The sequence below is a fragment of the Saprolegnia diclina genome (assembly GCF_000281045.1).
Source record: "Saprolegnia diclina VS20 unplaced genomic scaffold supercont1.8, whole genome shotgun sequence".
In the NCBI taxonomy this organism is placed as follows: domain Eukaryota; phylum Oomycota; class Saprolegniomycetes; order Saprolegniales; family Saprolegniaceae; genus Saprolegnia; species Saprolegnia diclina.
Window position 1 is genome coordinate 732,620 of NW_008246075.1, and position 24,937 is coordinate 757,556.

General features: G+C 58.6%; 15 protein-coding genes across 15 annotated transcripts; 8 read left to right on the plus strand and 7 right to left on the minus strand.

Annotated features, from left to right (window-relative positions):
- Window positions 1-39: 39 nt before the first annotated feature.
- Window positions 40-1,003, plus strand: SDRG_03519 (hypothetical protein). Its single transcript, XM_008609153.1, has 2 exons — window positions 40-421; window positions 478-1,003. The coding sequence occupies exons 1-2, from the start codon at window positions 80-82 to the stop codon at window positions 970-972; spliced, it is 837 nt and encodes a 278-aa protein (XP_008607375.1). The 5' UTR covers window positions 40-79; the 3' UTR covers window positions 973-1,003.
- A 322-nt stretch (window positions 1,004-1,325) lies between these two features.
- Window positions 1,326-2,622, plus strand: SDRG_03520 (hypothetical protein). The gene is made up of 5 exons (XM_008609154.1): window positions 1,326-1,562; window positions 1,619-1,681; window positions 1,732-1,980; window positions 2,032-2,130; window positions 2,179-2,622. Exons 1-5 carry the CDS (start codon window positions 1,374-1,376, stop codon window positions 2,488-2,490), a joined length of 912 nt encoding a protein of 303 aa, XP_008607376.1. The 5' UTR covers window positions 1,326-1,373; the 3' UTR covers window positions 2,491-2,622.
- Window positions 2,510-3,472, minus strand: SDRG_03521 (hypothetical protein; the record flags this gene model as incomplete). The annotated part of the gene is made up of 3 exons (XM_008609155.1): window positions 2,510-2,749; window positions 2,805-3,131; window positions 3,179-3,472. The coding sequence occupies 3 exons, from the start codon at window positions 3,470-3,472 to the stop codon at window positions 2,510-2,512; spliced, it is 861 nt and encodes a 286-aa protein (XP_008607377.1).
- A 56-nt stretch (window positions 3,473-3,528) lies between these two features.
- SDRG_03522 (hypothetical protein) lies at window positions 3,529-4,711 on the minus strand. Its single transcript, XM_008609156.1, has 2 exons — window positions 4,691-4,711; window positions 3,529-4,628 (listed from the first exon to the last, which is right to left on the minus strand). Exon 2 carries the CDS (start codon window positions 4,438-4,440, stop codon window positions 3,604-3,606), a length of 837 nt encoding a protein of 278 aa, XP_008607378.1. The 5' UTR covers window positions 4,441-4,628; window positions 4,691-4,711; the 3' UTR covers window positions 3,529-3,603.
- Window positions 4,712-5,648: 937 nt separating this feature from the next.
- On the plus strand, window positions 5,649-6,394 carry SDRG_03523 (hypothetical protein). Its single transcript, XM_008609157.1, has one exon. The coding sequence runs from the start codon at window positions 5,784-5,786 to the stop codon at window positions 6,261-6,263; it is 480 nt and encodes a 159-aa protein (XP_008607379.1). The 5' UTR covers window positions 5,649-5,783; the 3' UTR covers window positions 6,264-6,394.
- Window positions 6,395-6,612: 218 nt separating this feature from the next.
- On the minus strand, window positions 6,613-8,092 carry SDRG_03524 (hypothetical protein). The gene is made up of 7 exons (XM_008609158.1): window positions 7,986-8,092; window positions 7,642-7,935; window positions 7,461-7,596; window positions 7,356-7,415; window positions 7,118-7,312; window positions 6,894-7,060; window positions 6,613-6,843 (listed from the first exon to the last, which is right to left on the minus strand). The coding sequence occupies exons 1-7, from the start codon at window positions 8,055-8,057 to the stop codon at window positions 6,757-6,759; spliced, it is 1,011 nt and encodes a 336-aa protein (XP_008607380.1). The 5' UTR covers window positions 8,058-8,092; the 3' UTR covers window positions 6,613-6,756.
- Window positions 8,093-8,303: 211 nt separating this feature from the next.
- Window positions 8,304-9,852, plus strand: SDRG_03525 (hypothetical protein). The gene is made up of 11 exons (XM_008609159.1): window positions 8,304-8,458; window positions 8,506-8,630; window positions 8,672-8,756; window positions 8,805-8,866; window positions 8,909-9,030; window positions 9,076-9,150; window positions 9,195-9,281; window positions 9,333-9,378; window positions 9,428-9,467; window positions 9,519-9,587; window positions 9,637-9,852. Exons 1-11 carry the CDS (start codon window positions 8,325-8,327, stop codon window positions 9,707-9,709), a joined length of 918 nt encoding a protein of 305 aa, XP_008607381.1. The 5' UTR covers window positions 8,304-8,324; the 3' UTR covers window positions 9,710-9,852.
- Window positions 9,853-11,210: 1,358 nt separating this feature from the next.
- Window positions 11,211-12,487, plus strand: SDRG_03526 (hypothetical protein). Its single transcript, XM_008609160.1, has one exon. It carries the CDS (start codon window positions 11,383-11,385, stop codon window positions 11,950-11,952), a length of 570 nt encoding a protein of 189 aa, XP_008607382.1. The 5' UTR covers window positions 11,211-11,382; the 3' UTR covers window positions 11,953-12,487.
- A 413-nt stretch (window positions 12,488-12,900) lies between these two features.
- Window positions 12,901-15,989, plus strand: SDRG_03527 (hypothetical protein; the record flags this gene model as incomplete). Its single annotated transcript, XM_008609161.1, has 15 exons — window positions 12,901-13,023; window positions 13,070-13,222; window positions 13,269-13,379; window positions 13,429-13,505; window positions 13,551-13,644; window positions 13,692-13,895; window positions 13,939-14,234; window positions 14,264-14,423; window positions 14,478-14,645; window positions 14,696-14,761; window positions 14,806-15,056; window positions 15,110-15,263; window positions 15,307-15,387; window positions 15,437-15,885; window positions 15,935-15,989. The coding sequence occupies 15 exons, from the start codon at window positions 12,901-12,903 to the stop codon at window positions 15,987-15,989; spliced, it is 2,442 nt and encodes an 813-aa protein (XP_008607383.1).
- A 298-nt stretch (window positions 15,990-16,287) lies between these two features.
- On the plus strand, window positions 16,288-17,076 carry SDRG_03528 (hypothetical protein). Its single transcript, XM_008609162.1, has one exon. It carries the CDS (start codon window positions 16,294-16,296, stop codon window positions 16,903-16,905), a length of 612 nt encoding a protein of 203 aa, XP_008607384.1. The 5' UTR covers window positions 16,288-16,293; the 3' UTR covers window positions 16,906-17,076.
- A 373-nt stretch (window positions 17,077-17,449) lies between these two features.
- SDRG_03529 (pyridoxal biosynthesis lyase pdxS) lies at window positions 17,450-18,523 on the minus strand. The gene has a single exon (XM_008609163.1). The coding sequence runs from the start codon at window positions 18,434-18,436 to the stop codon at window positions 17,510-17,512; it is 927 nt and encodes a 308-aa protein (XP_008607385.1). The 5' UTR covers window positions 18,437-18,523; the 3' UTR covers window positions 17,450-17,509.
- An 861-nt stretch (window positions 18,524-19,384) lies between these two features.
- Window positions 19,385-20,927, minus strand: SDRG_03530 (hypothetical protein). The gene is made up of 2 exons (XM_008609164.1): window positions 20,824-20,927; window positions 19,385-20,774 (listed from the first exon to the last, which is right to left on the minus strand). The coding sequence occupies exons 1-2, from the start codon at window positions 20,875-20,877 to the stop codon at window positions 19,422-19,424; spliced, it is 1,407 nt and encodes a 468-aa protein (XP_008607386.1). The 5' UTR covers window positions 20,878-20,927; the 3' UTR covers window positions 19,385-19,421.
- A 1,181-nt stretch (window positions 20,928-22,108) lies between these two features.
- Window positions 22,109-22,966, plus strand: SDRG_03531 (hypothetical protein). Its single transcript, XM_008609165.1, has one exon. The coding sequence runs from the start codon at window positions 22,150-22,152 to the stop codon at window positions 22,915-22,917; it is 768 nt and encodes a 255-aa protein (XP_008607387.1). The 5' UTR covers window positions 22,109-22,149; the 3' UTR covers window positions 22,918-22,966.
- Window positions 22,967-22,969: 3 nt separating this feature from the next.
- Window positions 22,970-23,758, minus strand: SDRG_03532 (hypothetical protein; the record flags this gene model as incomplete). Its single annotated transcript, XM_008609166.1, has 1 exon — window positions 22,970-23,758. One exon carries the CDS (start codon window positions 23,756-23,758, stop codon window positions 22,970-22,972), a length of 789 nt encoding a protein of 262 aa, XP_008607388.1.
- A 34-nt stretch (window positions 23,759-23,792) lies between these two features.
- SDRG_03533 (hypothetical protein) lies at window positions 23,793-24,794 on the minus strand. The gene is made up of 3 exons (XM_008609167.1): window positions 24,498-24,794; window positions 24,297-24,454; window positions 23,793-24,246 (listed from the first exon to the last, which is right to left on the minus strand). The coding sequence occupies exons 1-3, from the start codon at window positions 24,673-24,675 to the stop codon at window positions 24,085-24,087; spliced, it is 498 nt and encodes a 165-aa protein (XP_008607389.1). The 5' UTR covers window positions 24,676-24,794; the 3' UTR covers window positions 23,793-24,084.
- Between the last annotated feature and the right edge of the window lie 143 nt (window positions 24,795-24,937).

Genomic DNA, 24,937 nt, shown 5'->3' on the forward strand with positions numbered 1-24,937 from the left:
TGGCTAAAAGCAGCGGTGGCCGGGCTCAGAAAAGGAAACGCCTGGAAGCAACTGCATCGCGACCTTTTGTGTGGCCGCCATGAGCGAATACGACGAGTCTTTTGAAGAGCTCGATGAGCCGCTTGACTCGGAGCCGGACGAGATATTGGCATCGGAGCCAGATGAAGTGCTTGCATCAGAGCCAAACGAACGTATCACCGCCGAGCCCGACGACTATGGCGACGAAGCATCGACGTACCAAGACGACTCGTTCGTGGCCGAGAGCCAGAGTCCGCACAAGCCAACGACCGCTGCCTTTGCTGTCGGCGATGCCGTTGCTGTGTATTGGGCTTCGGAAGAAGTGTGGTTCCACGGGCGTATCCAAGACGCCAACCACCCAACGTACTTTGTCGCGTACGAGGACGGCGACGGCCAATGGGAGGTCTGCCACGTCATGCTCCCGCCGTAACACATTGTGTAATCCAAAGCGCGCCATAGGACGTACAGACGATCCGGCGGGCAACAGCGCCGGAAGCCGCCGCGCCACCGCCAGCGCCGACCTCGACCACGACGCCGCCAGCCTTTCTCGAGCGCCGCAATGACGTGCCGTTCCGCGTCTTGACACCGCGCGCGTACACGATTGTGGCGGAGCACTCGACGACGGAGAAGATCGCTCGTCCCTACCGTAGCGTCGCGCTGCACCCATCAAGCTCGAGCACGTACCTGACGCCACGCCGTCGCAACGAATCGCCACCGCCGCAGTGCGCCTGCCAGTGCTATCACTGGTCAACGCCGCTGGCGCACGCAGAAATCCGGATACCCAGCCCCTACAAGGAGCTCGAACCGCCGATGGTGCTTGCCGTCGCGAGTCAAGAGACGCAGACGGTGTGTCCGTGTGCGATGAGTCCGCCATCGTCGTCGTCCAAAGTCGACCAACCGTGGTCCGCACAGAAGGGCAACATCGATATCTCAGAAAATGGTCGCGCCAACTAACTTCAACGTGCGCCTCGGTCCGACGGCTCGTAAACCTTTGCCGGAGGAAGCCCGCTACCGGATCCGGTATCCGGCAAGTATCCGGCTTTCATGCGTGTTGGGCCATATCTTTGGGCAGGTAAAAAGACGCAACTTTTTCAGCATCGCAAGGCGTATACAAGATAGTGACGGACATACGTTCATTGACGTGCTCCCTTTATCAGTTTTAATGTTGTTCAAGCGGATGGTACCAATACGGAGCAACGTCCACGTCGGGGGTGGTATCGTGACTCTGACCTTGAAGCGCTTAGAGCGCGTGTTTCTAGTCAAAAAGATATCGTCGGCGTGTATCCGGATAGCGAGATAAAAAGGTGGCCAACCAACGCGTAACGTGGCGCTGGGTTTGCATTGGCGAAAGAAACATGAGCTCGCCTTCACATGCAGCGCCGGCCACCGCGGCCTCGCCCGTCGCCAAGCGGCAGCGGCAAGAAGGTGACGGCGACGTTCACACCGAGCACCACAACGACGATGGCAGTATGAAGACCTCGGATGCATCGAGCCCGAAGCGCAAGAGCCCGACCAAGGCGGCGGACGCCGCCAGCCCGAAGAAGGTACGACGCATACCATGGCTCGTCGTGCATGTGTCAATGCATCGCTCGTCTTGTAGACGGAAACACCTGCCGCGCCGTCGTGGGGCTTTACGTCGTTCGCGAGCACCAACGGTTTTGCCGTACGAAGCGCCGCGTGACCTTCAACGTGACATGATATGGACTGGGATAGGCTGCTAAACCGGCGACGACTGGATTCGGTGCGGCCAGCGCAACGAGTGGCTTTGGCGCATTTGCGAGCAGCTCGTCCGGCTTTGGCGCCTTTGCCTCGAGCAGCGCCGCCACCGCTACCTTTGGTGACGCCAAACCGTCGGGTTTCGGCACGACGTTTGGTGCTGTGGCCAGCACTGCCGCCGACACGGACGCGACCTCGACGTGGACGGAAGCCTCCACGGGCAACGACGAATTCCTCAGCACCGAGGTAGGAGCTGTTGCACTCGAATGCGACAGAAACATGGAGCGTACTCTATAGGCTGCCGTGGCGGAAGCGCCTGTCAAGGTGCCGGTCGTCGAGTTGCCCAAGGACTACCAGCACGTGACGGGCGAAGAGAACGAAGAAGTGTTGCTTTTGGTAGTCTCGCCCCGTCGTGTTCTCTTGATTCACCATCCGCGCGTTTAGCTTCAAGTGAAGCTCTTCAAGTTTACGGATGGCAAGTACGTCGAGTGCGGGTCGGGCCCGCTCAAGGTTCTTCGACACGTCGACGGCGACGCCAAGCGCGATCGGCTCGTCATGCGCCGTGCGACCAGCGACTTCAAGGCGGGCACGCACCTGCTCTTGAATTCACTCCTCTCTGCCGTCGTGCACGTGACGCTCAAGCCCAAGAACCTCGTGGCGCAAATCGCGACGGACGCGACGACAATCACGTCGTTCCTCATTCGCACGGCGACCATCGAAGACGGCGACGCGCTGCTTGCGCTCTTGCAACCGTAGATGCATGTGTCATTTCAATTTAACCTCGGACGAGGGCACTCTCGGCACCATGCGCAAGCCACACCTGCTGGCCAGTATTTTCATGCCACTGCAATCGGACAGCGTCCGCGAGCGCCTTGGCGCTGTACCGGGGCGAGCAGTGCGTCAGGATGAGGGTTTCGTTTAGGAAGCGATCTTGCATCGCCGCAAGCTGCAACAGGTGCATGTGGCCCCGCTCGGCCGCGGTCGCGGGTGGGATCGCGTCACCCACGTACGTGCACTACGCATGCAGAGAGCTCGCCTCAGATGTGGCCACGATGGAGATGACGGCGTACCTCGGTGACGAGGACTTTGGCTTTGAAAAAGTCGCCGCAGTTGGCCTCGTTGCTCGAATCGAAGAAGGCCACTTGCGTATCGCCCGTGTACGCGACCATTGGCGTGAGCGTCTCAATGTCGATCGGCACCTTGGCCTTGCGCAGCGCGATGAGCTCGTCGCGCGGAAGGTCCTTGAACTCGTCGCCCAAGCGCTTTGTGATGGCGTAGGCAACATAGCCAAAGCTGGGCACGCGGTGGACCGTGGGAAAGGCCTTGACAAGAACCGTATGCGAGATGCGAAAGCTCATGCCGGCCTCGACCGCGACGATCGTCGCCGGCAGCGGACTCTACATGGTCGGGGTGAAGACGTCGGCCAACGACGAGTCATTTATACTTCTTGCATGATCTCAAAGCTCGCTAAGATCTGCTTGACATGCTCCACGAGCGGCGCGGGCACATAGTACGTGGCCGGTGCCGCTTTCGAGAGCGACCGCTCACCGGCGTGGCCCGGTAGCGCTTTGATGTGGTCAATGTGACCATGCGTGATGAAGACGTGCTTGCGCCCGACGGCCTTGCCAAAGACGATGCCCATGTCGAAGGCAACGTCCATGCTCTCGACGTAGCAGCACGACGCGACTCCAGCGATCGAGTGCAGACTCACCCGCGGGTTCGTCTCGAGGTGCGCCATGACCGAGCAAAGTGAAATTGACCTGGAAAGCACACACTATACTATACCTGGGCAGAATGAATGCACCTGAATTGGTGTGCGGATGGACGCCTGCTACCGTTATTTGGCCGGCTTTTAAATAGTGTGTTGGCCTACTCCATGCGGAGCACGATGGCTTCTGCGTTGGGCGGCTTGGCGAGCGCGAGCCGCGTCACACGCCGAGCAGAGGCCATGGTCTCGGCCACGCGCTCGAGACACTGCTTGGACGTGGTCTTGACGTCCGCGAGGATGACGATGGCGCCGGTCTTGGCCTGCACAGCGAGGTCGGCGTAGAACTGCAGAACGTTGTTCTGGCGCGCCGATGTCTCATGGCAGACGTAGCAAAAGAGGAGGATGTCCATAGTCTCGACCTCGCACACGTGGCGATTGCTGTCGGTGTTGAGGCCTTGGGTCACGTCACAGGGCCGGAAGCAGACGTCGACGGCGTCACCAAAGAGCTCGTCGAGCGTCTTGACGTATCGCTTCCACGACGTCTCGTAGTCAAAGAGCGTGCACTGGACGCGCGACGGCGCAAGGAACTCGCGCTGGATCCAAACGATGCCGGCGGCATCGGTGCCAGGGCCGCCGCCAAACGACGCAACCGACACAGTCTCCAACGACGGAGGCACCAGCGACCGGTTTTTGGCCAGCAAGTCTTGCAGGATGGCGTACACGAGCAACCCGCGCTTGGCAAACTTGGACGAGAAGTAGTCGGCTTGGAACGCAGCGCCGGCAAACGAGACGCCGACCGTGTCGGCGCTCGTCGAGAGCTGCGACGAGCGCTCGCGGGCCTCTCGGGCCGAGTCCTTGCCGCCCTTTCCGCGCGCCTTGGCCGCCCGCTTCTGGGCATTGGTCACGAGAGCAAGCGTCGCATCGTCGAACCACTGCTTCCGGGCGGCAGTCACCGACCCTTTCCCAGTCGTCGTCGTTGCCTTGTTGGCCTTTCGCATGTTGCCGACTGCGTGGACTGCAAGCAATGTGCAACGATTGGTCCATGCAATGTGTATGTCACGCTGTATCGCACCAATCCCAGAGTGGTGTCTGGATCCACTTTTGGCCAATCAGAGCAATGTCCCAATATGCCCCAATGCGCCAGCACATCCACGCGCATACGAGCGACTTGGCATGATGCTACTACCTATGCACGCACGCTCGAAGCGAGGGTCGAACGTAAAGAAACCTGTGCATCCAAGCACGTACCACTGCGCTCATCGCATATACCCAAAGCTTCCAAGCGGGTTCGTGATCGAGGCAATCCACGCTACAGCAGCCGAGCCTTTCTCGTTGCCTCCAAGCTGGCATGTCTACTACGTACGCAAAGCAGACACAATGGAACCACGATGAAGAGCGTGCCTCTCAGCTGCGGAACAATTGACGAGGTCGACCAGTGCAGACCCAGACCTTGTGGTTGACATGCGTTGGGATATTCCAATCATACTGGTCACAAAATGGGTCTTCCTGCGGGCCAATAGAAACGTCTGCGAAATGGACTGACGCCACAACATGTCGCTCCCAAGCGCAGCGCTGGACCGAACGATGGCTCCTCCCTTGGCTGTACGTGTAGCGTATGCAGTGTGCTTGAGCAATTCGACGAGTCGACTATGTACAGTACTATGCTCGTAGACTCTGGAACGGGACAGTCGCCAAACCCGTTTTTCTTGGCACTCTTGGGACACGGGCGACACGGCCTTCAAACCACCGGCTGGAGTGCGATGGAGCTCCAGAAGAAGCTTGCATCGATGTGTAATCTGTAGAAGTGGGCCATCTACCGCATTTGCTGCACGAGGGGCGCGAGTACGATGGCATTGCTCTAGGACGCGACGAAGAGGCCCATGCTCGAAGCTATCGGCCGCCGCAACGAGCCCGCCCCCGTTCGATTTTCACCACACACTCACACTTGCAGCACGTGTTGACGTGGGTACCTGGATTATGTGTCATCCAACTTGAAGTTCAATGGGTGAAAAACGGCGCCAAACAAAAACAAGCGCCGAACCTGCTTTAAGTGCACCACGCAAAGAAGCCCGCGCGCGATGCATAGACCCGTGCATCGCCTTCTATGTGCGCTGTCGCCAGCTTCGCTTCCCGCATTGACGACATGGCCGGTGTCACTCGCCCGTGTGAAACGTGGGCCGCGTGTGGGAATTCCACTGCGACACGTGGGAAATGCCACTTGGAGCTTGTCCCATGGGCTTGGAGCCTGGGATATTCACTGCATTTCTCACGTCCGGGATTACACAGCCGACGCATCTCATTGGGTGACGACGCCGCGCTTGGCCATTCTGCCAAATTGACCATGCTGATGAAGCGCGAACACCCGGCCGACACGCTCCACGCCGGACCGTCCAAGCGCGCCAAGCCCGAGCCCGCGTCCGCGCTCATGTGGAGCTCGATACCGCCGCTCGCCAAACTCACGCTCGCCTTCTCGACCGTCCTCTCGCACCAGGCCAAGGCCCTCGACGTGCTCCAGGCCACGCGGGAGTGGGACGTGGCGCGCAACCTCCTCCTCAAGACCGAAGTCACGCGCAAGTACATTGCCAAGGAGCGCCAGCGCTACATTGTCGCGATGAATGCGCTCCGTGGTGCGCTCGAACCACCGGCGCCCAAGCGCGCACGCAAGTCGGTGCGGTTTTCGCCGGTGGTGACTGTGTGCGTCGCGCCCGACGTGGACCGGTCGAGCCCGGTGACGGAGCCGCCGTCCATGGACGAGCTCCTCGTCATCAAGGCCGTCGGGCTTCGCGGCATTCCGCGCCAGAATTTTTCCGAGCTGTGGTGACCTCGCGCAGATCGTATGCGCGCGTCTTATTTATTCTTATCGTCGCTGCCTGTCGAGCAGTATCTATCGTAGCCTCTCTGTCCTATCCGTATGCGCGCTTAATACAACTACACTGCGTGCTTCTTCCTCTTGTCACTTCAGACTTGTACTCAGAGTCCGCGTATCCTTCAGAGGACTCTATCAGACACCTCGGCTCGGCAGCACTGGTGTGTGTGCGTCAAGTCTACACGCCCAACGCACCTCGTATGGTACATGGCAGTGGTCAGAAGAAGAACGACGTGCGGTAAAGCGACGTTTGGCGGCAGCTGCGATGAACGTTTGCATTGCGACCCATCCACCACTGCCGACCCGACAGGCGGCCACGTCGTTTCTTCGCCCGGTAGACACGTCATCCGCAGTCGCCAGCGTCCGTACGACTTGGTGCTTCGTTGAAATGAGTTATTTAATGGCCTTCTTCGTTGACTAGTGTCGCACTCGACGTCTCCAGAGTTCGTCACGTCGACGCCGGCGGCGCAGCGACGCCCCACGTGCCCGACTTGATTTGGCTCGAGCCATCTGGGTTCGTCACCATCACCTCAATCTAGTACAAAAGCACAATGATCGAGCTTCGACGACGGTAGCAGAACGTACGGAGCCAGGCTTGTAGTTGAGGCCGACGGTTTGCGTCGGCGAGTGCGCGAGGATGTCGCGGACTTCGATCTTGAGCTCCTCAAACGGAATGCTCTGCAGAATGAGTTCGACGTCGGGTGTCAATTCGCCCTTGACCGTCACTTGCTTGGGCTCCTTGAGCTTCTCGACTAGACACGACAATCGATCCATAGTATGTACAAGAAGACAACATTCAAATGTCGAACCGAGAGGCCCAAACCCGCCGGAAAAGTCGAGGACGCACACCGACTTTTGAAACTTGTGCATACTCGTTCCGACGCCGAGCGTCGTAAACTTGGCATCGAGGAGGCTCAAACGGTCGTCGCGGCTCGGAACACCGTCGTCAATGAGTAGCTGCAGCACGATATTGCGCGGCTTGGAGAGCCCGAACGCCAAGAGCTCTGCACTTACAGCTTAGTCGCTTACTCATGACGGTCGTAGTACCGCCCACGGAGCCCTTCCACTCGCCATATCGATCGAGGCGCTGCACCATCGAGCTGCCATCTGCATCGCGTCTGTGCCAACTGAAAAGAGAGTGGTCGTTGCTACCTTGCCCCGTATGGCTCACGGTGCCGTGGTCGCCGAGGTCTGCTGCATGGTCTTGCGCAGCCTTGGAGAGATTCCCATCGAGCATGAGCGGCAGCAGCGCGGTCTGTTGCTTGAGGAAGGCAATGCAGTCTTGAACCTAGTCATCGCGTGAGCGCAAAGTTGTGAGTGAGAAGAAGCATACGGCGGTCGCGCCTTCGTCGGTCTGTAGTCGAATGCTCTCGGAAGGAATCGTGAGGATCTTATCCTCAAAGTGCTTGAGCATCTCTTCGCAGTGCGCGACGAAGCCCCTGGGGTTGGTACGCAGCGCGTTGATCTCGGCGGCAACGCTGACCGCCATCGTGTCGAGCGTCGCTTCAGGCGCCGTAGAGTCGACGGCTACGTTGGGCGCTGCAACGCTGCCAAACGAGTCGGCGCGAAGAGCGCTCTTGGCCTCGGCGATGAGGCGGTCGACGCGCGCCGGATCCTTCTTCATGGCCTACTCCAGATGCGGTCGGCGCCATGTAGCAGTGGCCTGGCCTGACGCACCTCCTTCAAGATGTTGACCAAGATCGCATCGTCCGTCTTGCCGATGACGTCGGAGGATACAGCGCTGCCCATGATGGTGGCTTTTCTAGGATCGTTTTGGGTTCTGTTTGGTTTTTCCAAAACTCATATTTTTATCACATGGGGTTCGTATGCAATATTTTAGACGCTGGCGGCATGGCAATTGCTACAACCGTCTCCAGAGCCTCGTTTCTCATACTATTGCGACCATATTGAGACACTAATCATAAATATTGTACGATAGAGATAGTCTTGAGATATTAAAAAGGTTTTGATTGGCTGGATAAATTGTCGACCTAACTTCAAGTCACTTTCGAGGATATGCTTCGCAGCCGATCGCCCCGCTGGCTCGCCACCGCTCGCTCCATGTCGTCGCTCCGCCCGCTCGTGACGAGCCATGACATCCAGTCGCTTGCCGCCGAAGGCAAGTCCGTCCGCTTTGTCGATGCTTCCTGGTTTGCTGAGCAGCATCTCGTCTGCCTCGTCCTATCGTTCGTCTTAGGTACCTTGACAAGGCTCGCAACGGCCACGATGAGTTCCTGCAGGAGCGCCTTCCTGGCGCTGTCTACTTTGATATTGACGCCATCAAGGACACCGCGTCGCCGTTGCCGCACATGCTGCCGCCACGTACGTGGAAGCACCTTTGACGCGTCTCAACGACAGTGTAGCGTCGCTCTTTGCATCGGCGATGAACGAGTTTGGCATCGCGAATGACACGACCGTCGTTGTCTACGGTGGCGCCAACTGCTTTAGGTACATTGCACGATTTGTTGCAGCGAGCCATGGTCACGACGTGAATAGCCCCGCGCGCTGCTGGTGGACGTTCAAGTACTTTGGCCACGCCCGCGTCCATGTTCTCAACGGTTCGTGCGGCTTCCTTATACATGGCGGCACTGGCGGCGTAGGCGGGTTGACGCAGTGGAAGAAGGACGGGCATGCCGTCGAGGAAGGCCTGCCGTCGCCTCCCGCACCCACGACGGGCTACGTGGCCACGCCAGATGCGCGCCTTGTCTTGACGGCCGAGCAGGTTTATGATCCGATCGTCGACCGCTCCCTGAGCGTCGGCTGGTAGGTCCTCAAGCTCTTATCGTCGACGAATCAAGTCATTGACGCGCGTGGGCCCGGCCGGTTCACGGGCAAGGACCCGGTGCGTGCTCGTTGGTCAAATTGTAAATGGCATTGTCGGAACAGGAACCTCGCGCGGGTGTTCGTGGCGGACACATGCCGGGCGCGATCAACACGCCGTTTTCGCACGTTCTGACGCCGGACGACTATTCGGTACTATTGCTTGCCGGCGGTCGGGGCTAGTAGCTAAGTAGCTCGCTGTAGGTCTTTCGCGACCCCGCAACGATTCGCTCGAACTTTGAGGCCAGCGGTGGGCTTCGAACAAGCTAACGTGCTGCTCATGCTGCTCTGTCGTGTAGGCGTGCGCATCGGCGATGCGGGCACGGTCATCGCCACGACGTACGACGGCCTGTCCTTCCTCTTTTCGTTGGCTCACGTGTCGGTCCGCAGGTGCGGGTCGGGCGTCACGGCGGCGGTGCTTACGCTGGGACTGCACGTGCTCGATGTCCCCCTCGAACGGTGCGTTCGCACTCCAAAGAAGCTTACCTCGACCAATATGATCTTATAGGGTCCCTGTGTACGACGGGTCGTGGTCCGAATGGGGCACGCGCGACGACCTGCCTGTGACAAAGGACATGTAGTGGACCTTGGACTGAGGAAGCAATCGCTGGCGACCGTCGTCGGTCGCAGTTCCATCGCCTTAACATGTCGCTGACATTCGTTGTCCCACGCCTTGCAGCGATATGTCAAGCACGCTAATGCGACGTCGTCCTCATCACGTGCATTACAAAGACACACTGCATGAGCTCTAGACAACGTCGACGATGGATTGTTCGCTGGCGCCGACGGGCGTGCCGAGGTTGCGGTAAATGGTCCCTTCTACGACGACCGTGTCCTTGTCGTTGCGCTCGTCTTCCGACGCAGCTGCCCCGCGCACCTTCCACGCAATTGCCGCGACGGCCGCGACGCACGCTGCACCGGCCACACCCGAAAGCACATTCGACAGCATCGCGTGTGGTATCTTGTTGGAATTTGCTAACTGGCGATAATTCGGGTCTGGCGACTGCAGTGTAGAAGCTTGGGCACAGCCGATTCTCTACCGTCCAAATCTCTACGGCATACACATCGCCAGTTGGCGAGCGCGATCCGACCAGACCGGTCCTCGTTGTTATCTGGTCGAGACGGGGCCCAAGTAGCTTGGAGTACCCGCTCCGTCGCGTGTGGCTTGAGGATGGGCGGACGCCACTTTTTTGTACACGGCCGGCGCACATCCCTGGGGCAAAGATAGACGATATCATTTTTATACCGGCCGACGAGAACATCAACTTGACACTTTCTTATATTTAATTAGGATGCGCTCGTCGGCAACAGCGAACGACATCGTGGCGCAGCGCACGCGAGCGAGCGACGAGCACGAGGGCAGGAAGGTATAATAGTAGCTTGGAAGCTTGGGATCGGTCGCTGATGCAAGGGCGTGGACTGTGGTAAACAAACTGGCGTGCGACAATGCTTGCAGTCACGCGCCACATACGCGGGTCGTTGCGCAGTGGAAAGAAGATACGCGTGGTATCTTTCGAGCGGCTCAAAAAGCTTATCTCTGGCGCAACACGAATGGCGGCGCCATGGGTTCGATGGAAGCTTGCATGGAGGCAGCACATCTTCCACCGTTCGCGTTCAGCGATTCCTCGCTTGCTAGGGACGTCGCCACGTAGGCGCCTTCGAGAAGAAGTCGGTACGTGCTTTGCGGGGGCAATAATATTCGAGAAACGATCACGAGTATATTATTTCTCGATATTTTTTTAAATTGGTGACGAAACACTTGCGCGGCCACAATCGTGTTCACGCGACGTCGCGCGCAAATTAATATAATAAAATACCAACTTTTAATGTATCGTACAGCGCGAGACCTTTCCTCGAGAGAGTTCGAGACACCTCGATGGGCCTACTCCCTCACTGCGACGTCCCGGACGAATGCTTCCATAAATGTCGCTGTGGGCCCGAGTGTTTATGCAAGCACGCCATAGTTTGCCGTGGAGTGGCCGACACATCCGGAGTGGGCAAGTCCTTGGAACCTGGCGTGCGTCCGCGGTGCAGAGAGAAGAGCTGGGCAGGTGGGATTACACATACAAACCACCAGCGAATTGCTGCTTGAATTCGTGTGGCAAGAGTGGTGGTCCTTTATAAAATTCGAGACCCGATTTTGTGGGCGTCATCACACTTATTTGGCCACTGTCCCACGGTGCATTTATTTATTTTATATTCGGTTTTTAAAATATTGGGCCGTCGCAAATCTTTGGTCATTTCCAATATTGCCATGTCCGTTGCAACCTACAACAGCAGCAGCTCGGTGGCCTTCCCGGTGCACTTTTCGACGTCGACGATTTCCCCCAAGAACGCCTCGAGCACGCCCATGATGATGCGCCACCCCAACTCCAGCTCCTCCAGCGCGGCCGTCCGCCCTGGCTTCCGCGGCAAGTGCCGCTACAAGAGCGGCCGCTGCCCCAACGAGCGCACGCTCAAGTTCAACGGCGAAGTCCACACAATGTGCGAAGAGCACCGCATTCGCCACAACAACAACCAGCGCAAGTCCGACATGAAGCGCCGGGTCAAGAAGCATCCCGAGCCCGCGACGCACTCGTTTGTCCTGCAAAAGCGTGAAGTGCAAAAGGCGCTGCCCGGCTTGCACTCGCCCAAGACCCCGACGAGCGCGTGCGAAGTACGCGACGCGACGACGCCCGAGCGCTTCTCGCCCATGCACGTGCCGTGCACTGACTTTGAGCTCGAGACGTCGCGGACGATGTCGACCGAAGTCGTGCTTTCGATGGAAGAGCTCGAGATCCTCCACTCGATCCTTGGCCTTGACGACGAAGAGCTCGCGCTTTAAGCCCCCCCGCCCATAATTTAACCCCGTACGATAGCTTCTTATAAAATACCCCAAGTTTTAATTTCAATTTACGCGTCCACCAACTGAATTCTCGCAACCACGGAAGCCATCCAAGCCACGTCGTTCGGACCGACACCAGTCCACCGTCGACACGACGAGCAGCACCCACGACCCAGGAGCTTTATATATTTTCCGACCGTTGTATATTTGCGTGGCACCAACATCCATTCGCAAACATCCAAGAGGAGCGAAAGGGCATTTCTCTTCCGTTGCGCGTGCAATGCAACGGCGGCCCGCCACGTCATGGTGCCGGCGACCATGCGGTCGCGTGCAGTGATACGCGCGCAACTGCCGCCGAAGGGACGCAGCCGCCAAGCCTCGCGAACGAGTGTACGTACAGCTGCGCCCAGCTCCAAGAACACCACCCGCGCGCTGTCGGAAGAAAAAAGAACGGTGCTAACTCACCAAGTGGTTGCTATCATTCACATCTAGTAAAATCGTACTCGGCCAAGTTGAAGTCGTCGACATTCTTGGGAACCGTCTTGTGGACAGGAGGTGGGTCGTGTCCAACGAACTCTATTGGGGATGATGATGATGGCGCCGAGCGTATATGCTATGGGTTCCGTCGCGTGGGCCACCGAAGCGCCTTGTCTTCGGTAGTCGCACGCTGCTGTCGCAGGACACCCCACGTCATCGACCACCTGGATTGGCCACAATCGACGCCAAATCTTTGCATTGCACCAATCGGGCTTGCACACGCGCGCCTTTTCGCAAACACGCTGCACTTTTTGACCAATCGCAGGCGCGATCACCCCGTCGGGGATTGGTTCAAATCCACATGATTGCGTAAATTGCACCAATCGTAGCGCGCGAAACTCTCGGCTTTTTAGCCAATCCGAAGCGTCGACACCCAATCCGACCGTTTTGCGGCGACTGCGATCGGCGGCGATGGACTCTTCCCGCATGCAGGAGCTCATGAGCTCGTACTACGACCTCTCGGACAAGGAGGAGTCGGTCAACCAGAGCAAGAACATTGACGCTCCGGGCTTCGTCGCCGACGACTACGTCAAGGTAGACAACCTCCATGGAGGCGCACGGCGTTGACATCGTCGTGCAGGGGATGCTCGAGCGCATGGGCATGGACGACCTCCTTCGCCGCGATGACCAGATGATCAAAGAGATCAAGGAGCTCGACACCAACATGCAGATGCTTGTGTACGAAAACTACAACAAGTTCATTAGCGCCACGGATACGATCCGCAAGATGAAGGTACTACCGCGGCTGCCCTCCTTCGTAGTACCTCATGAAGCGCTAGACGAACGTCGAGACGATGGAGTCGGAGGTCAAGCGCGTCGTCGAGAGCATGGACAAGATCACGCTCCAGAGCGAAAACGTCGGGAACGCACTGGCGCCCTTCCGGTCCAAGGTCCGTCCATTGCATGTACATAGGCCATGGCGCTCAGCGGGCGACGCAGGTGGAGAAGCTCGTGGGCGTCCGCCGGCTCTTGAAGCGCCTTGAGTTCATCTTCCAGCTACCCCAGCGTCTCAAGAGGTACATTCTGCTACTGCTTTAATGTCGCTCGACTCGAGTGCGCAGCGCGATCAAGGCGCAAGAGTACGAGAAAGCGACCAAGTACTTTGTGATTGCCAACCGCATCTTGAAGCGCTACCAACACATTGCCTCGTTCAAGGTGCGACGATGCATCTTGCTCGTGCATGTCGGAAGCAACTGCTGTAGACGATCCAAGTCGAAGCCGAGCACATCATGGTCGGTCTGCGCACCATCGTCCAGAAGAAGCTCGACGACGACGCCACGACTGCAGCCCATGTCGAAGAGTACACGACGCTGCTCTTGGACTTGAACGTGAACGCTGTCGACGTGCGGCAGCGGTTTTTGCAGTGGCATCAGCGTCAGTTTGACAAGATGTTCGCGTCCTTCCAGGTACATGCATCGCGCTCTGCGTAGGACCAAACAGTTCGTGTAGCCAACCGACCAAGCGCTCCTGCCCGTCATGACCTTTGTCTCGTCCATCAGCGAGGTACAATCTCTGCCTCTGGCAACAAGCATTGATATTGGGCAGACGTTTGTACCGGTGTTTCACGAGACCGCGCGGGCGTTCCAGCGCATCTTTGGCGCGCTCGAAGCAGCCGACCCCAACCACCGGCTCGCGTTCAACACGTGCGCCACCAAGTGGTACGATATGTTTGCGAGTCTCTGCGAGGCGCAATGCCAGCGCCCGCTCTCGGCCTTTGTAAGTCCCACACAACGCTCTCTGTGGCCGTAATATCAACGTCTATGATGCAGACGAGCGATGACGAGGCCAACGCCAGCTCCAGTTCGGGATCGAATGGCTACGGCATTCTCATGCTTGTGCTCCAAACCTTCATCGATCGCACAGCAACGCTCGATAGCCCCGAGCTGCCCCTTGCCGACGTGCGCGAACGAACACCTCAAGTCGTGGAAGCGGCGGTACGAAGACAAGCAGCGACGAATACGTGTATGGACGGTAGTGCTCTGGTGTAGATTCGGTACCAAGTGGACGCGTCGTTTCTCAGTCTCAAGCGCGAGTTTATGGAGACCGTCGGGCAGTTCCACGCGCAGCTCCAAGCATCCCCTGTCGTGCCGCCTGTCGCGTCCAAGCTCGCCAAGTCGTACGTTGAGCGCATCGAGCAGACGCTGCAGCGCATGCAGGTACGAATTCTCGCAGTGGTGTTGCAGTAGTAAGCGACTCGGTGGCGTAGCCGCTGGTGGGCACCGCAGCGCACCTCGTGCCCGACATGACACGCGCCTTGTCCGATCTCGTACTGGTAGGATCTTGATGGCGTCGATCCAGCACGACAGCGTCTTGTAGAACCGCTTTTGCGGATTCCTCCAGTGGCTTGCGCGCACGTTGCTCGTGTACGTCGAGTCATCGCGCGTGCAAGCGGTGCGTCGTGCCGAAGCCGTGCAAGCGAACGACGTCGCCGCCCCCGATTTGGCCGTCACGCCGTCATTCCTCGTCCTTCTCGCATGTGTCTTTCGCAACTTGAGCGCGACAGCGATTCCCCATTGCATCCAAGTGCTTGTCGAGTGCTTGCCCGTCTTTGACACGATGGATCCGGTGTGCTGTTGTGGTGTCGATGCTGCTGGACTCATGGACGTACGTAGGCGACAAGTTTGCGAAACGAGAGCTCCAAGGTAGATGCTGCGGGGCTGGTGGCGCTTGCGACCGACGCGTCGTCGGCCTTTTTGCATCACTTGTGCATCGGCCACGGTCTGCGCCTCGGTGCGACCTTGCGCAAGGGCATGGAGGCTCAAAACTGGCTCAACGTAAAGCTACGATTTCATCTGCAGGGCAAACGTGATGGTATAGGCTACCGAGCCGCGCTCTGTCCGCGCCAGCATTGACACACTGATCGACGACATGGTGCAGATCGCCAAGGCCACGGCGCAGGTTGCTCAACTTGACAAAAATACAGGACTACATACCACGATGGGCATAGATCTTTGGCGAGCCGCTGCCCAACGCCCGCACGGCGAGCGGCGGCATTCGCGACTTGCGCCGCCAGAAGACCAACCCGAGCATGCGTCCGACGGGCAGCGGCGGACTGAAGCAACAAACGACGTCGTCGGGGCACCTCTACATGGACATTGCGCGCATCTTTGCCAAGAAGATCCAGGTGTTCCAAGGCGCGTCCTTTGCATGCAACCTCGATAGCGTCCTCGCCGCGACGTTCAAGATGGCGTTCAAGGCGTGGGGCGAGTACGTTCGCCTGCACACGTTTGGCAAGTGCGGTGTCCAGCAGCTCCAAGTCGACACGGAGCTCCTCAAGTGGATTGCAGCGATGCTCGTCGCGACGGAGACCAGTCTCCACGAGCTCGACAGTTTGCTCACGGACGTGGTCACGAATGCGATCGAGCGTGCGCTCGAGCCTGGCCTCATGGAAGAGAGGTACACTGCACAATCTTCCTACAGGACGCCACCTCATCCTACCCTCTAGTGTGCTCGTCGCCATTGTCAGCACGAAGAAAGGCTCGATGCGCCTGGATCTCTAACCTCGCAACGAATCTTGGATGCTTTCCGTTGAAATCGCGCACCCAGGATGATGTGCATTCGTATACTCGAACCCATCGCGTCGACATCAAGAAGTGTGGCTGGGTGCAGTGCAGTTGCACGGTCGGTCAAGCCTGATCGGACGACTTGGCGAATCGCATGGAGCTGTCGCATTCATTGATGCGTCGTGGGTGATTGACATGCTCCTGGGCGCGTCATGGATACTCCATGTTGAGTCCGCCATGCAGTGGAAAATGATCTGCGACCGTTCCTGGAACTTTGCCACGCAGATCTTACCGTCCGGATATGATACGGCAGCAACCAATGGCGCGCGTCCCGGCGGTCGTCCTGTCGCTGGGGTCGCCCCTGCTGCGCACAGTCTGCACGCCCGTGGCGGCGTCGGAGCTGCACTCGGTGGCGTTTGCGCAAGAGACTGCGCAGCTCACTGCGACGCTCGAGGCTTTTCGAGCCACACACGGCTTTGGCCGGGGCATAGCGGCGCCCCAGATTGGCATCACCAAGCGCTTTCTCGCTCTCAATCTCGGCGACGGTCCGCGCGTGCTCATCAACCCGACAATCACGCGTTGGAGCAAAGATACCTTTACGATGTGGGACGATTGCATGTGCTTTCCGGACCTCCTCGTCAAAGTCCGTCGTCATGCTTCGATCGAAGTGGCGTTCAGCGATGAAGTGGGCAACGTGCAGGTGTGGCAACACTTGGACCGACCAACGTCAGAGCTCCTGCAGCACGAAATCGACCATCTCGACGGCCTTCTCGCTACGGACCGAGCCCTAGGTCAGCCTCACACGATGGGTGCGAACGAGCTCCTCGCGGCTTTTCCCGACGTCATCATCGCCCGGGATGCGTTCGAAGCCAACAAACCGACCTTCATGGCCATGGTCGACTATACGATTTAGCTGCGCACTCGTCGCTAGCTGAGCTGTGGCATGAGCAAGGGATATAAAAACACTTTATATCCTTGGGCATGAGTTGCTCGCGGTCATGTGGATTCTACTAGTGCACGGAGTTTCGATTGTCGCGTAGTACTTGATCGATCGCACTCGCTTCCTTTCCCAAGCACGCCCACGAGCTTCGGATGCTATTGACGTCGCTCGATTCGAGGCGGTGATGGAACCCCAGCAGCATATATGCATACCCGAGTTGCAGCCCCAACACTGCGAGCTACGAAGGTGGCCGAGCTGAAAGCAGCCGAGGTGCTCCCTGCTGCTGCTCAATCATTGCCACCAACATGGTCAGCGCACTGCCCACCACCGCGGACGCTCAACTACAGCTGCATTCAAGCTCATCTGTCTCGCCAGGGCAGATTGATGTGTCTACTGTCGGCTTTACCCAGTGTTTTTATGGGATCAAACGTCGGTGTGAACGTAGCTTAGCCCAAGATGCCTCCAACATGCTCGAGATTCGTGCGTCATAATTATACATCAAAGTTACTTCTGAGAACGCGATAGAGCACATATGAACATTTATTGAATGGCAAAACCTAAGAGTCTAAGAAGAAATTTACCACGTGCCGTGGAGACCGCCCTCACGGTCGCGGAAGTTGACGTTCGACTTCTTGAGGTCCTGGATGCCGACCATGGCCTCGCCGAGGTCCGTCGAGATTTCCTTGAGGATCTTGGCGTCCTTGTAGTGCGTGACGGCCTGGACCATGGCGCGGGCGCGCTTGACCGGGTCGCCCGACTTGAAGATGCCCGAGCCGACAAAGACACCGTCCATGCCGAGCTGCATCATCAAGGCAGCGTCGGCGGGCGTGGCAACACCACCGGCGGCAAAGTTGACGACCGGGAGGCGGCCCGTGGCAGCGACCTGCTTGACGAGGTCGTACGGGGCCTGCATCTCCTTGGCAGCAACAAAGAGCTCGTCTTCGTCCATGGCGGTGAGGCGCTTGATCTCGCGATGGACTGCGCGGGCGTGGCGGACAGCCTCGACGACGTTGCCGGTACCGGCCTCGCCCTTGGTGCGGAGCATGGCAGCGCCTTCGGCGATGCGGCGGAGGGCCTCGCCCAGGTTGCGGCAGCCGCAGACGAACGGGACCTTGAACTTGCCCTTGTTGATGTGGTTCTCTTCGTCGGCCATCGTCAACACCTCGCTCTCGTCAATGTAGTCAATCTCGACCGCCTCCAAGATCTGCGCCTCGACAAAGTGGCCGATGCGGACCTTGGCCATGACGGGGATCGTCACGGCCTTCTTGATGGCTTCGATCATGGCCGGGTCCGACATGCGGGCGACGCTGCCGTCGGCGCGGATGTCAGCGGGGATACGCTCGAGCGCCATGACGGCGACGGCGCCAGCCTCTTCGGCGATGCGCGCCTGCTCGACGTTGATGACGTCCATGATGACACCACCCTTGAGCATCTTGGCGAGACCGGCCTTGACGAGGAAGGTACCTTCGGCGGCGACGACGGGAGCGGCTTCACTGGCGACCATGGTGCTGAGGAGTGCTTGGCAGAAGAGGATCTTTTGCAGAATGATACATCTCGGGCGGCGCGCCTTGGAAGCCCAAGAAGCCTCGCGTCGCTCAATTTTTGGGCCCGGCCCGTGGCTCGTGGGCCGGGCCCAGCCAATCAGCGCGCGGCATGCCGAAAGTGTTTGCGTGCTTCAAGCACGCACTGGAGTCGGTACACTTGGTATTTGTATGCGATGACGACACCCGACCTGGGACACGTCGATTGGATGCGCCGACTTGAGCTGGGCCGGCCCAGTGACGCATCCACGGTATCCATCTCGGAGAGAGTTCCGCGGACGCCATCCCGTGCACTTGCGGTTCACGCGGCTTGGGCGTGGACCACGGCCAACCGAAAATGTCGACCATGCCAACGTCGTCCACCAGCCAATGTTGGTGGTCTATGCATCGATTATCGAAGCGCCCACTGAAGATGACAATGGCGTCGTAGAATGCCACGTATTCCTATACCGGTACTGTAGGTGAGGATGATGCTCATGGGGCGGTACTCCACATGGCCGTCGACAGACTCGTCGAGTGCAACCTTCCAAGCAACCAGCACCTTCCAAGTGCTTCCAGAGTCCCCGACCCAACATGGCGCCATTGTCATTGCCATGGAGCGTCCAGGAAGAGCAACAATGATGGCAATGATGGCGCCAAGTAGGTTCAACGGCTGTGATGTGTCTACAGCACTGTACGCCATTTGCCGATGATGTCGCTGTGCTCGTCTTGGCGGCAAAACGATCTTTATCGACGAGCTTCATCGCGCTTCGATGTCGACCCCTTCTTGAGCTTTGACGAGTGACGAGTCGTTCAATGCAGGGCGATGGGAGCAACCGCGTACGATCATGTTATGGTGCGGTGGAGGGCAGTGTACTCGGTCTACGAGGACGCGCCACTGCATCTGAACGCACCGGGAAACAGCGAAGACATGGAGTTGCATCGCAAAATGCTGCTAATTAGGACGAGTTACAAGACCTTCTTGTTCATCGCGCGCACGGTTTGGTGGATGATCTGGTCGAGGATGCCAATGACGGTGAAGACACCGCCAATGATGGCGCAGGCCGACGTGAGAAAGTGGTAGAACGGCACCGAGTCTTCACTGATCTTGACCGACATGGGGCTCAGATCGTAGCGAAACATGATGGAGGGCAGGTCGTCCTTCTCCTCGTACTCGTTCGAGTGCGCAGTGTACTTGTACACGTTGATGACGTCGTCGTTCGACTGCACGTACGAGTTGGTCACGACCTTGATGTAGTGCACATACGTGTGCTCCTTGTGGTACGCGGTAAACTCCTTGCCCTCGAGGCGGTGCGAGTAGAGCTTGGCGTGCGCGTCCTTGGGCAGCCGCACGAGGTCGTTGTACGGCACGGGCTCGCCAAACCAGAGCTCGCCGACCGTGTGCGACGCGTTCACGAGGCTCGCATCCATCGAGTACGCAGGGTTCTGCAAGTGCACGTGGAAGTTGCCTGGCACGCGCTTGACGTAGAGGTGCCCGTAGAGCTGGCAGCCCTCGGCGCCCGGCGCCTTGGCGATGAGCTCGCCCTTCGTCGCGGCCTCCTTCTTGTCGCTCTCGTGCATCTCCTTCTTGCGCTGCTCGGCGTAGTCGGCCTCGCCTTCAAAGAGCGTCCGGAACTTCTCCGTGAACGCTTCGACCGACCGATCACCGTGGTACATTTCGACGGGCGAGAGGTCGCCGTCCTTGTAAAACATGATGGTCGGGTACGCGCGGATGAACTGCGTCATGCAGAGCTCCGGATGCGCTTGGCAGTCGACGGACGCGACGCGCATGCGCTGGCCCATGTGGAGCGTCGGCAGCGTCTTGGCCGTGCGGACCCAGACGGGCTCGAGGCGCTGGCACCAAATGCACCACGGCGCGTAAAAGTCGACGGCCACATAGTGGTGCTCCTTGAGGAACGGCTCGAACGTCGCTTCGTCCAGCATCGTGACGACGGCGTCCGACTCGGGCAAATCGCCGTAGACCGAGTCGTCGGCGTACGCGGGCATCGGCTGCTCCTCGGCCGACATGCCGAGGATGCGGCGCTTCGAGTCGATGCGGATCTTGTAAATGTCCTTGGTCATGTTGTGCTTGCGCGTGCCCGTCATGTCGCTCACGTCAATGGATGCAAACTCGCAGCGGAGGTCGGGCACCGTGATGTTGAAGTTGATGCGCATCATCTCGTCGAGGCCCTCGTCCATGACAATGTCGTAGCGGTAGTTGACGCTGAGGTAGCTGTTGAACTCGAGGATGAAGAGCACAAACATGATGAAGCAGCCGACGAGCGAGAGGCTCACGCCGGGCAGCGTCGACACCGTGAGGTCCTGCATGAAGCCATGAGCTTATCTGCCTGTTCATCGAGCCAATGTCTACCTCCGGAATCTTCTTGTAAAAGTCCCATTTCTTGAGCGTGTCCATGGCGCCCATGCTGCTTGTCCTTCTCCACGAGCGGTCGAAAGCGAAGTGAGTGCTCGCTACGTGGCTAGCCTCCCATTGGCTGATTGCAGTAATACCTCCCAAAATACATAGAATACGACATGCAATGCCAGAGGTATTTCGAGATCCAGTATGATTTTCGAACCCGATCCAAATTGGAGGCGATTCGTCGAATTCGCGAAAGCAAACGTACAATTTGTGAATCGATACATATATATTGTGCTCTGAAGCACCACAAAAACGAGGTTTCGTGGCGACGGACAACCAAGCGCCCAATGTTCTTGTCGCGGCAGCATTTGAGTTGCTTGATTTGCATTGTCCTGGACAGCCATTTCTCGATGTGTCTTCATAGCGCTAGCAAACTGCACTTGCACCGCGCGTCGTAGAGCGCTCCTGTCTCGAGCTCTCAGATCCAACAAGCAGCTATCGTCGATGCGCCGGTTGGTCCAGCGGTCGCAACCACTAAAGATGTGTGTTGCTGGTCAACTCGTCACAGTACGATGAGCAGAGTGTGGACAGAGACCTTCCAGCGCATCAAGCAGCTGCATGGAGTCGGTGGCGGTCGTTCCTTCCGTACATGTCTGGCTCGCAAGAGCAAGCCAAACGCGCTCTTTTCAAAAGGTGACACGACTGTTGAGCCAACTCGATGGCTTCGGCAGGGTGTACGAGTTGCGGACGATACGACGGAGCGTCAAGAGTCAAGCAGCAGTGCAACGTAAGCGCACAAGCGTTCGTTCCCGAAGTTAGGCTCAGCACAGTCAGCGAGACGCTGACGGAGGCCGGGCTCAAACCGTATTCCAAGCCTCCTTACGCACAGAGAAGCTCGAGACAACATGTAGCTCGAACGAAGCCATTCTCTCAGTCTCTCGCTGGGGGCAGCCAAGAAGCTGACAAAGCTCAACGCGAACGAGAAGGCGACCGTTCCAGGAGCGTCAGTGGGCCAATGTGGCGAGCCGCCTACTGCCAGCGCTCGAGTGCGATAAGCTCTGTACGCTGCTTGCTCGGCATCTTGCTGCTGTCGCCCACGGACGCGATGTCGTGACTCATTGTCCTCTTGTGGCGCCAACCAAACGGATGCCATGCAAAATATTGGGTGCCGCCATATCCGGATAGGACCTGCCGTGGAGCGCAATTCCGCATTTGAAAAAGAGTACATATAAACACTATGTCAAACGTCTCCATATTGGTCTGGCATAAAAAACCTCAATATATCAATATTCGTCGAAAGGTCAACCACTTGACACGCAGTCAACAAGCGTCGCTATGGAGCGCAGCGCGAGCTTGGCGCGCAGCCGCCCAGAGGAATTTCGACTCGTAAACGCCGACTTTGCCGGGTACGCGTACCGCCTGAGCAAGAAGTGGAAGCGGCGCTTCTTCGTGCTCGAGGGCCGCCGGCTCTCGTACTTTGGCAACGAGGACGAAGCGAACGACCCCGGGCGAGCGCCCAAGGGTGCGATCACGGTCTGCGCCGCTTACCATTGGAGCGACGTCAACAACGGCCTCATCATCGTCTCGTCGTCCGGGGATCTCTGGAAGTGCTATGTGGAAATGACCAACGCCGGCGAGGAGATTTTGCCGGCGCTCACCCGCGTGGCCGAGCACTGCCGCGCGGTCGCCGACGGCCGGGCGACCAGCGGCGACGTGCCATCGGCGGCCGAGGTGACGGCGATCCGCCAGTTTTGCAATGCGCGCGCGACCGCCGAGTTTAAGCTCAATCACTTTTGCGTCCCGCTGCGTGTGGACGCCCACGTCACGCGGGGCTGGGTGGAGAAGCGCGGCGCGGTCATGCGCTCGTGGAAGCGCCGGTACTTTGTATTGCGCGAAAACGTCCTTGCGTACTACGACATCAACCTCGAAGGCCAGCCCAAGAAGGGCGGCGACCTTGTCCAGAGCATCGAGACAAGCACGGTCAAGCCCAACGGCCTCGAGTTCAAGATGGTGAGCGGCCGCAGCCTCGTCGGCTTTACCGAGACGACCGACGATCATGTGCAGTGGCTCCTCGCCGCCAACACGCTGTACCACGAGCCTTGAGCGAAAAGGGTTAAATTAAAAAATGTGGTGTGGCAAAATCCAAGCGCGTCAACTAGAACTGGTGCATGGCCATCGGGCTCGTAGTCGCCTGCGGCGACGCCTTGCGCCCGCTGTCAATAGCGTCGTGCGTCTGGTCGAGCTGCAGGCGCATCGGCGACGTCTCGGCCCAGTCGGCCTGAAAGTCGAACGCAAAGTCGGCGAGCGACGCGTCCGAGTCGCGCTCCCTGTCCATCTCGTCGTCGGCAGTCCCATGCCCGTGTGACTCGCCGTCGTCGGCAGTTCCATACGCGTGTGACTCGCCGTCGTCGACGCCAACGCAGTACGCGTCATTTGCAATGATGCTCTGGTACTCGTTCTCGTCAATGACGAAGACCGACTCGTCGCTGAAGCGGCGCGTGTGCTCCGAGACTGCCTGGATCGCATCAATGCAGCGCTGAAGGCGAAACGTGAGCGGCGTCGCAGTCACCTCGATGCGCAGGACCGTGGCGGTACCGTCAATGGTGCACAGGAACGGCAGCTCCTTCTGTAAGAGCGCGGCTTCGTTGCGGGGAAGCGCGTGCGGCGCCGTGCGCGACCGGCGGTCCGCGGCCTCGAGCGACTCGAGAAGCGAGGCCTGGACGTCGTAGACGTACTGGTACAAGCGCTGGCGGTCGAGTGGCGACATGAAGTTGTAGATCGATTGCCCGTACAAGAGCGACCCGTCGTACTCGGACGTCTCGGCCGTCGGCTCAAAGAACCAGCGCGGTGCGTCCATCGTCGCAAAGAGAAACTCGCCGGTCGGAAGGCAGTAGCCGACGGCGTCGCCCTGGACGCGCAGGCGCAGCAGCAAGATCGTCTCCATTCCCGCTTGTCGGCGATTTCAAGAAATGAATCAAATGGGCTTCTATTTTCAACGCCAAAACGGCCCACCCCAACGTGTGCGTCAGTCTTATCCCTCCAAGAGGCTGCACCCGACGCCATTTGGTACAGACAGTCGACTGGTGGCATGGGTCGGTCGTGGTAGGTGTACCGAGCTGCTGGCAATACTGTAGCTCCACCCCGCGAGGAGCACCAAAGAATGTGCATGGTCCCTGGACAGGACGGTCAGTCAGGCGGATCGAACATGTCATGGCGCGCCGTGTATTCTTAGCACGATACATTACGTGCTTGCTAGTTTGACAGGACGCGTCATGGCTCGGCGAGGGCTCGTAGCAAGTCGCGGACATCGACGTTCTCTTTGGCGGCCTTCTCGAGCAAGAGCTTCATGTCGAGGCGCAGCCGCATGACCTTGGACTGCTCCTTGGCGAACTCAGCCTTGGTGCGCTCTTCGTCAAGCGAGCTTACGGCCAGCTACACCATGGCGTCGGTAGGCGCATGGCCATCGCAGGTCATTGTCGTACCATTTCCACGAGCAGTTGGCTCTTGAACTTGTCGAGATTGGACTCTTCGCTAATGCGCTGACACTTGTCGCGCAGCGCAGCGTTCTCGTCCTCCAAGGCGCGGACTCGTGCGAGCAGATCGGTCTCTTTCTCGCGCGCGGCGCAGAGTTCCGACGTGTCTATCGACGTGCGTCAGTCGCCGGCCTCCGCGAACACACCGACCCAAGACCCAGTCAAAGCCAAAGCTCATGGCCAAGCCCGGCAGGTTGAGCGCTATCGGTATCTCGCGCTCGTCGTCATTCGGCGGTCTCGCCTCCGCGCTGCCTGGCTTCACAGCCTTGGCCATCGAAAGGCAAATCTTCCGCATACGCCCGCCCGTATCCGGATCCGGCGTTATCATGCGCACCTGACGTCAGACGACATCACCGAACGTCGTCGTGCGTGAGCGAAGAACACGCAGCTGCACGCCAGCGCGCTCGCTGCTTCTCTTCTCTGCTGCCGAGCTTGCCAGCGTCGCACCAGTAACGCGGCCGATAGTGAAGACAGTGCATGCAAATATTAATTATGGGAGGTTTCCGGTTTCATCCAGGAGACGACCTTGCAGCAGTGCCATGCCGATCCCGGTGATGGGATGCGTGATCGACCAGTCAAAGGTCGGCGCT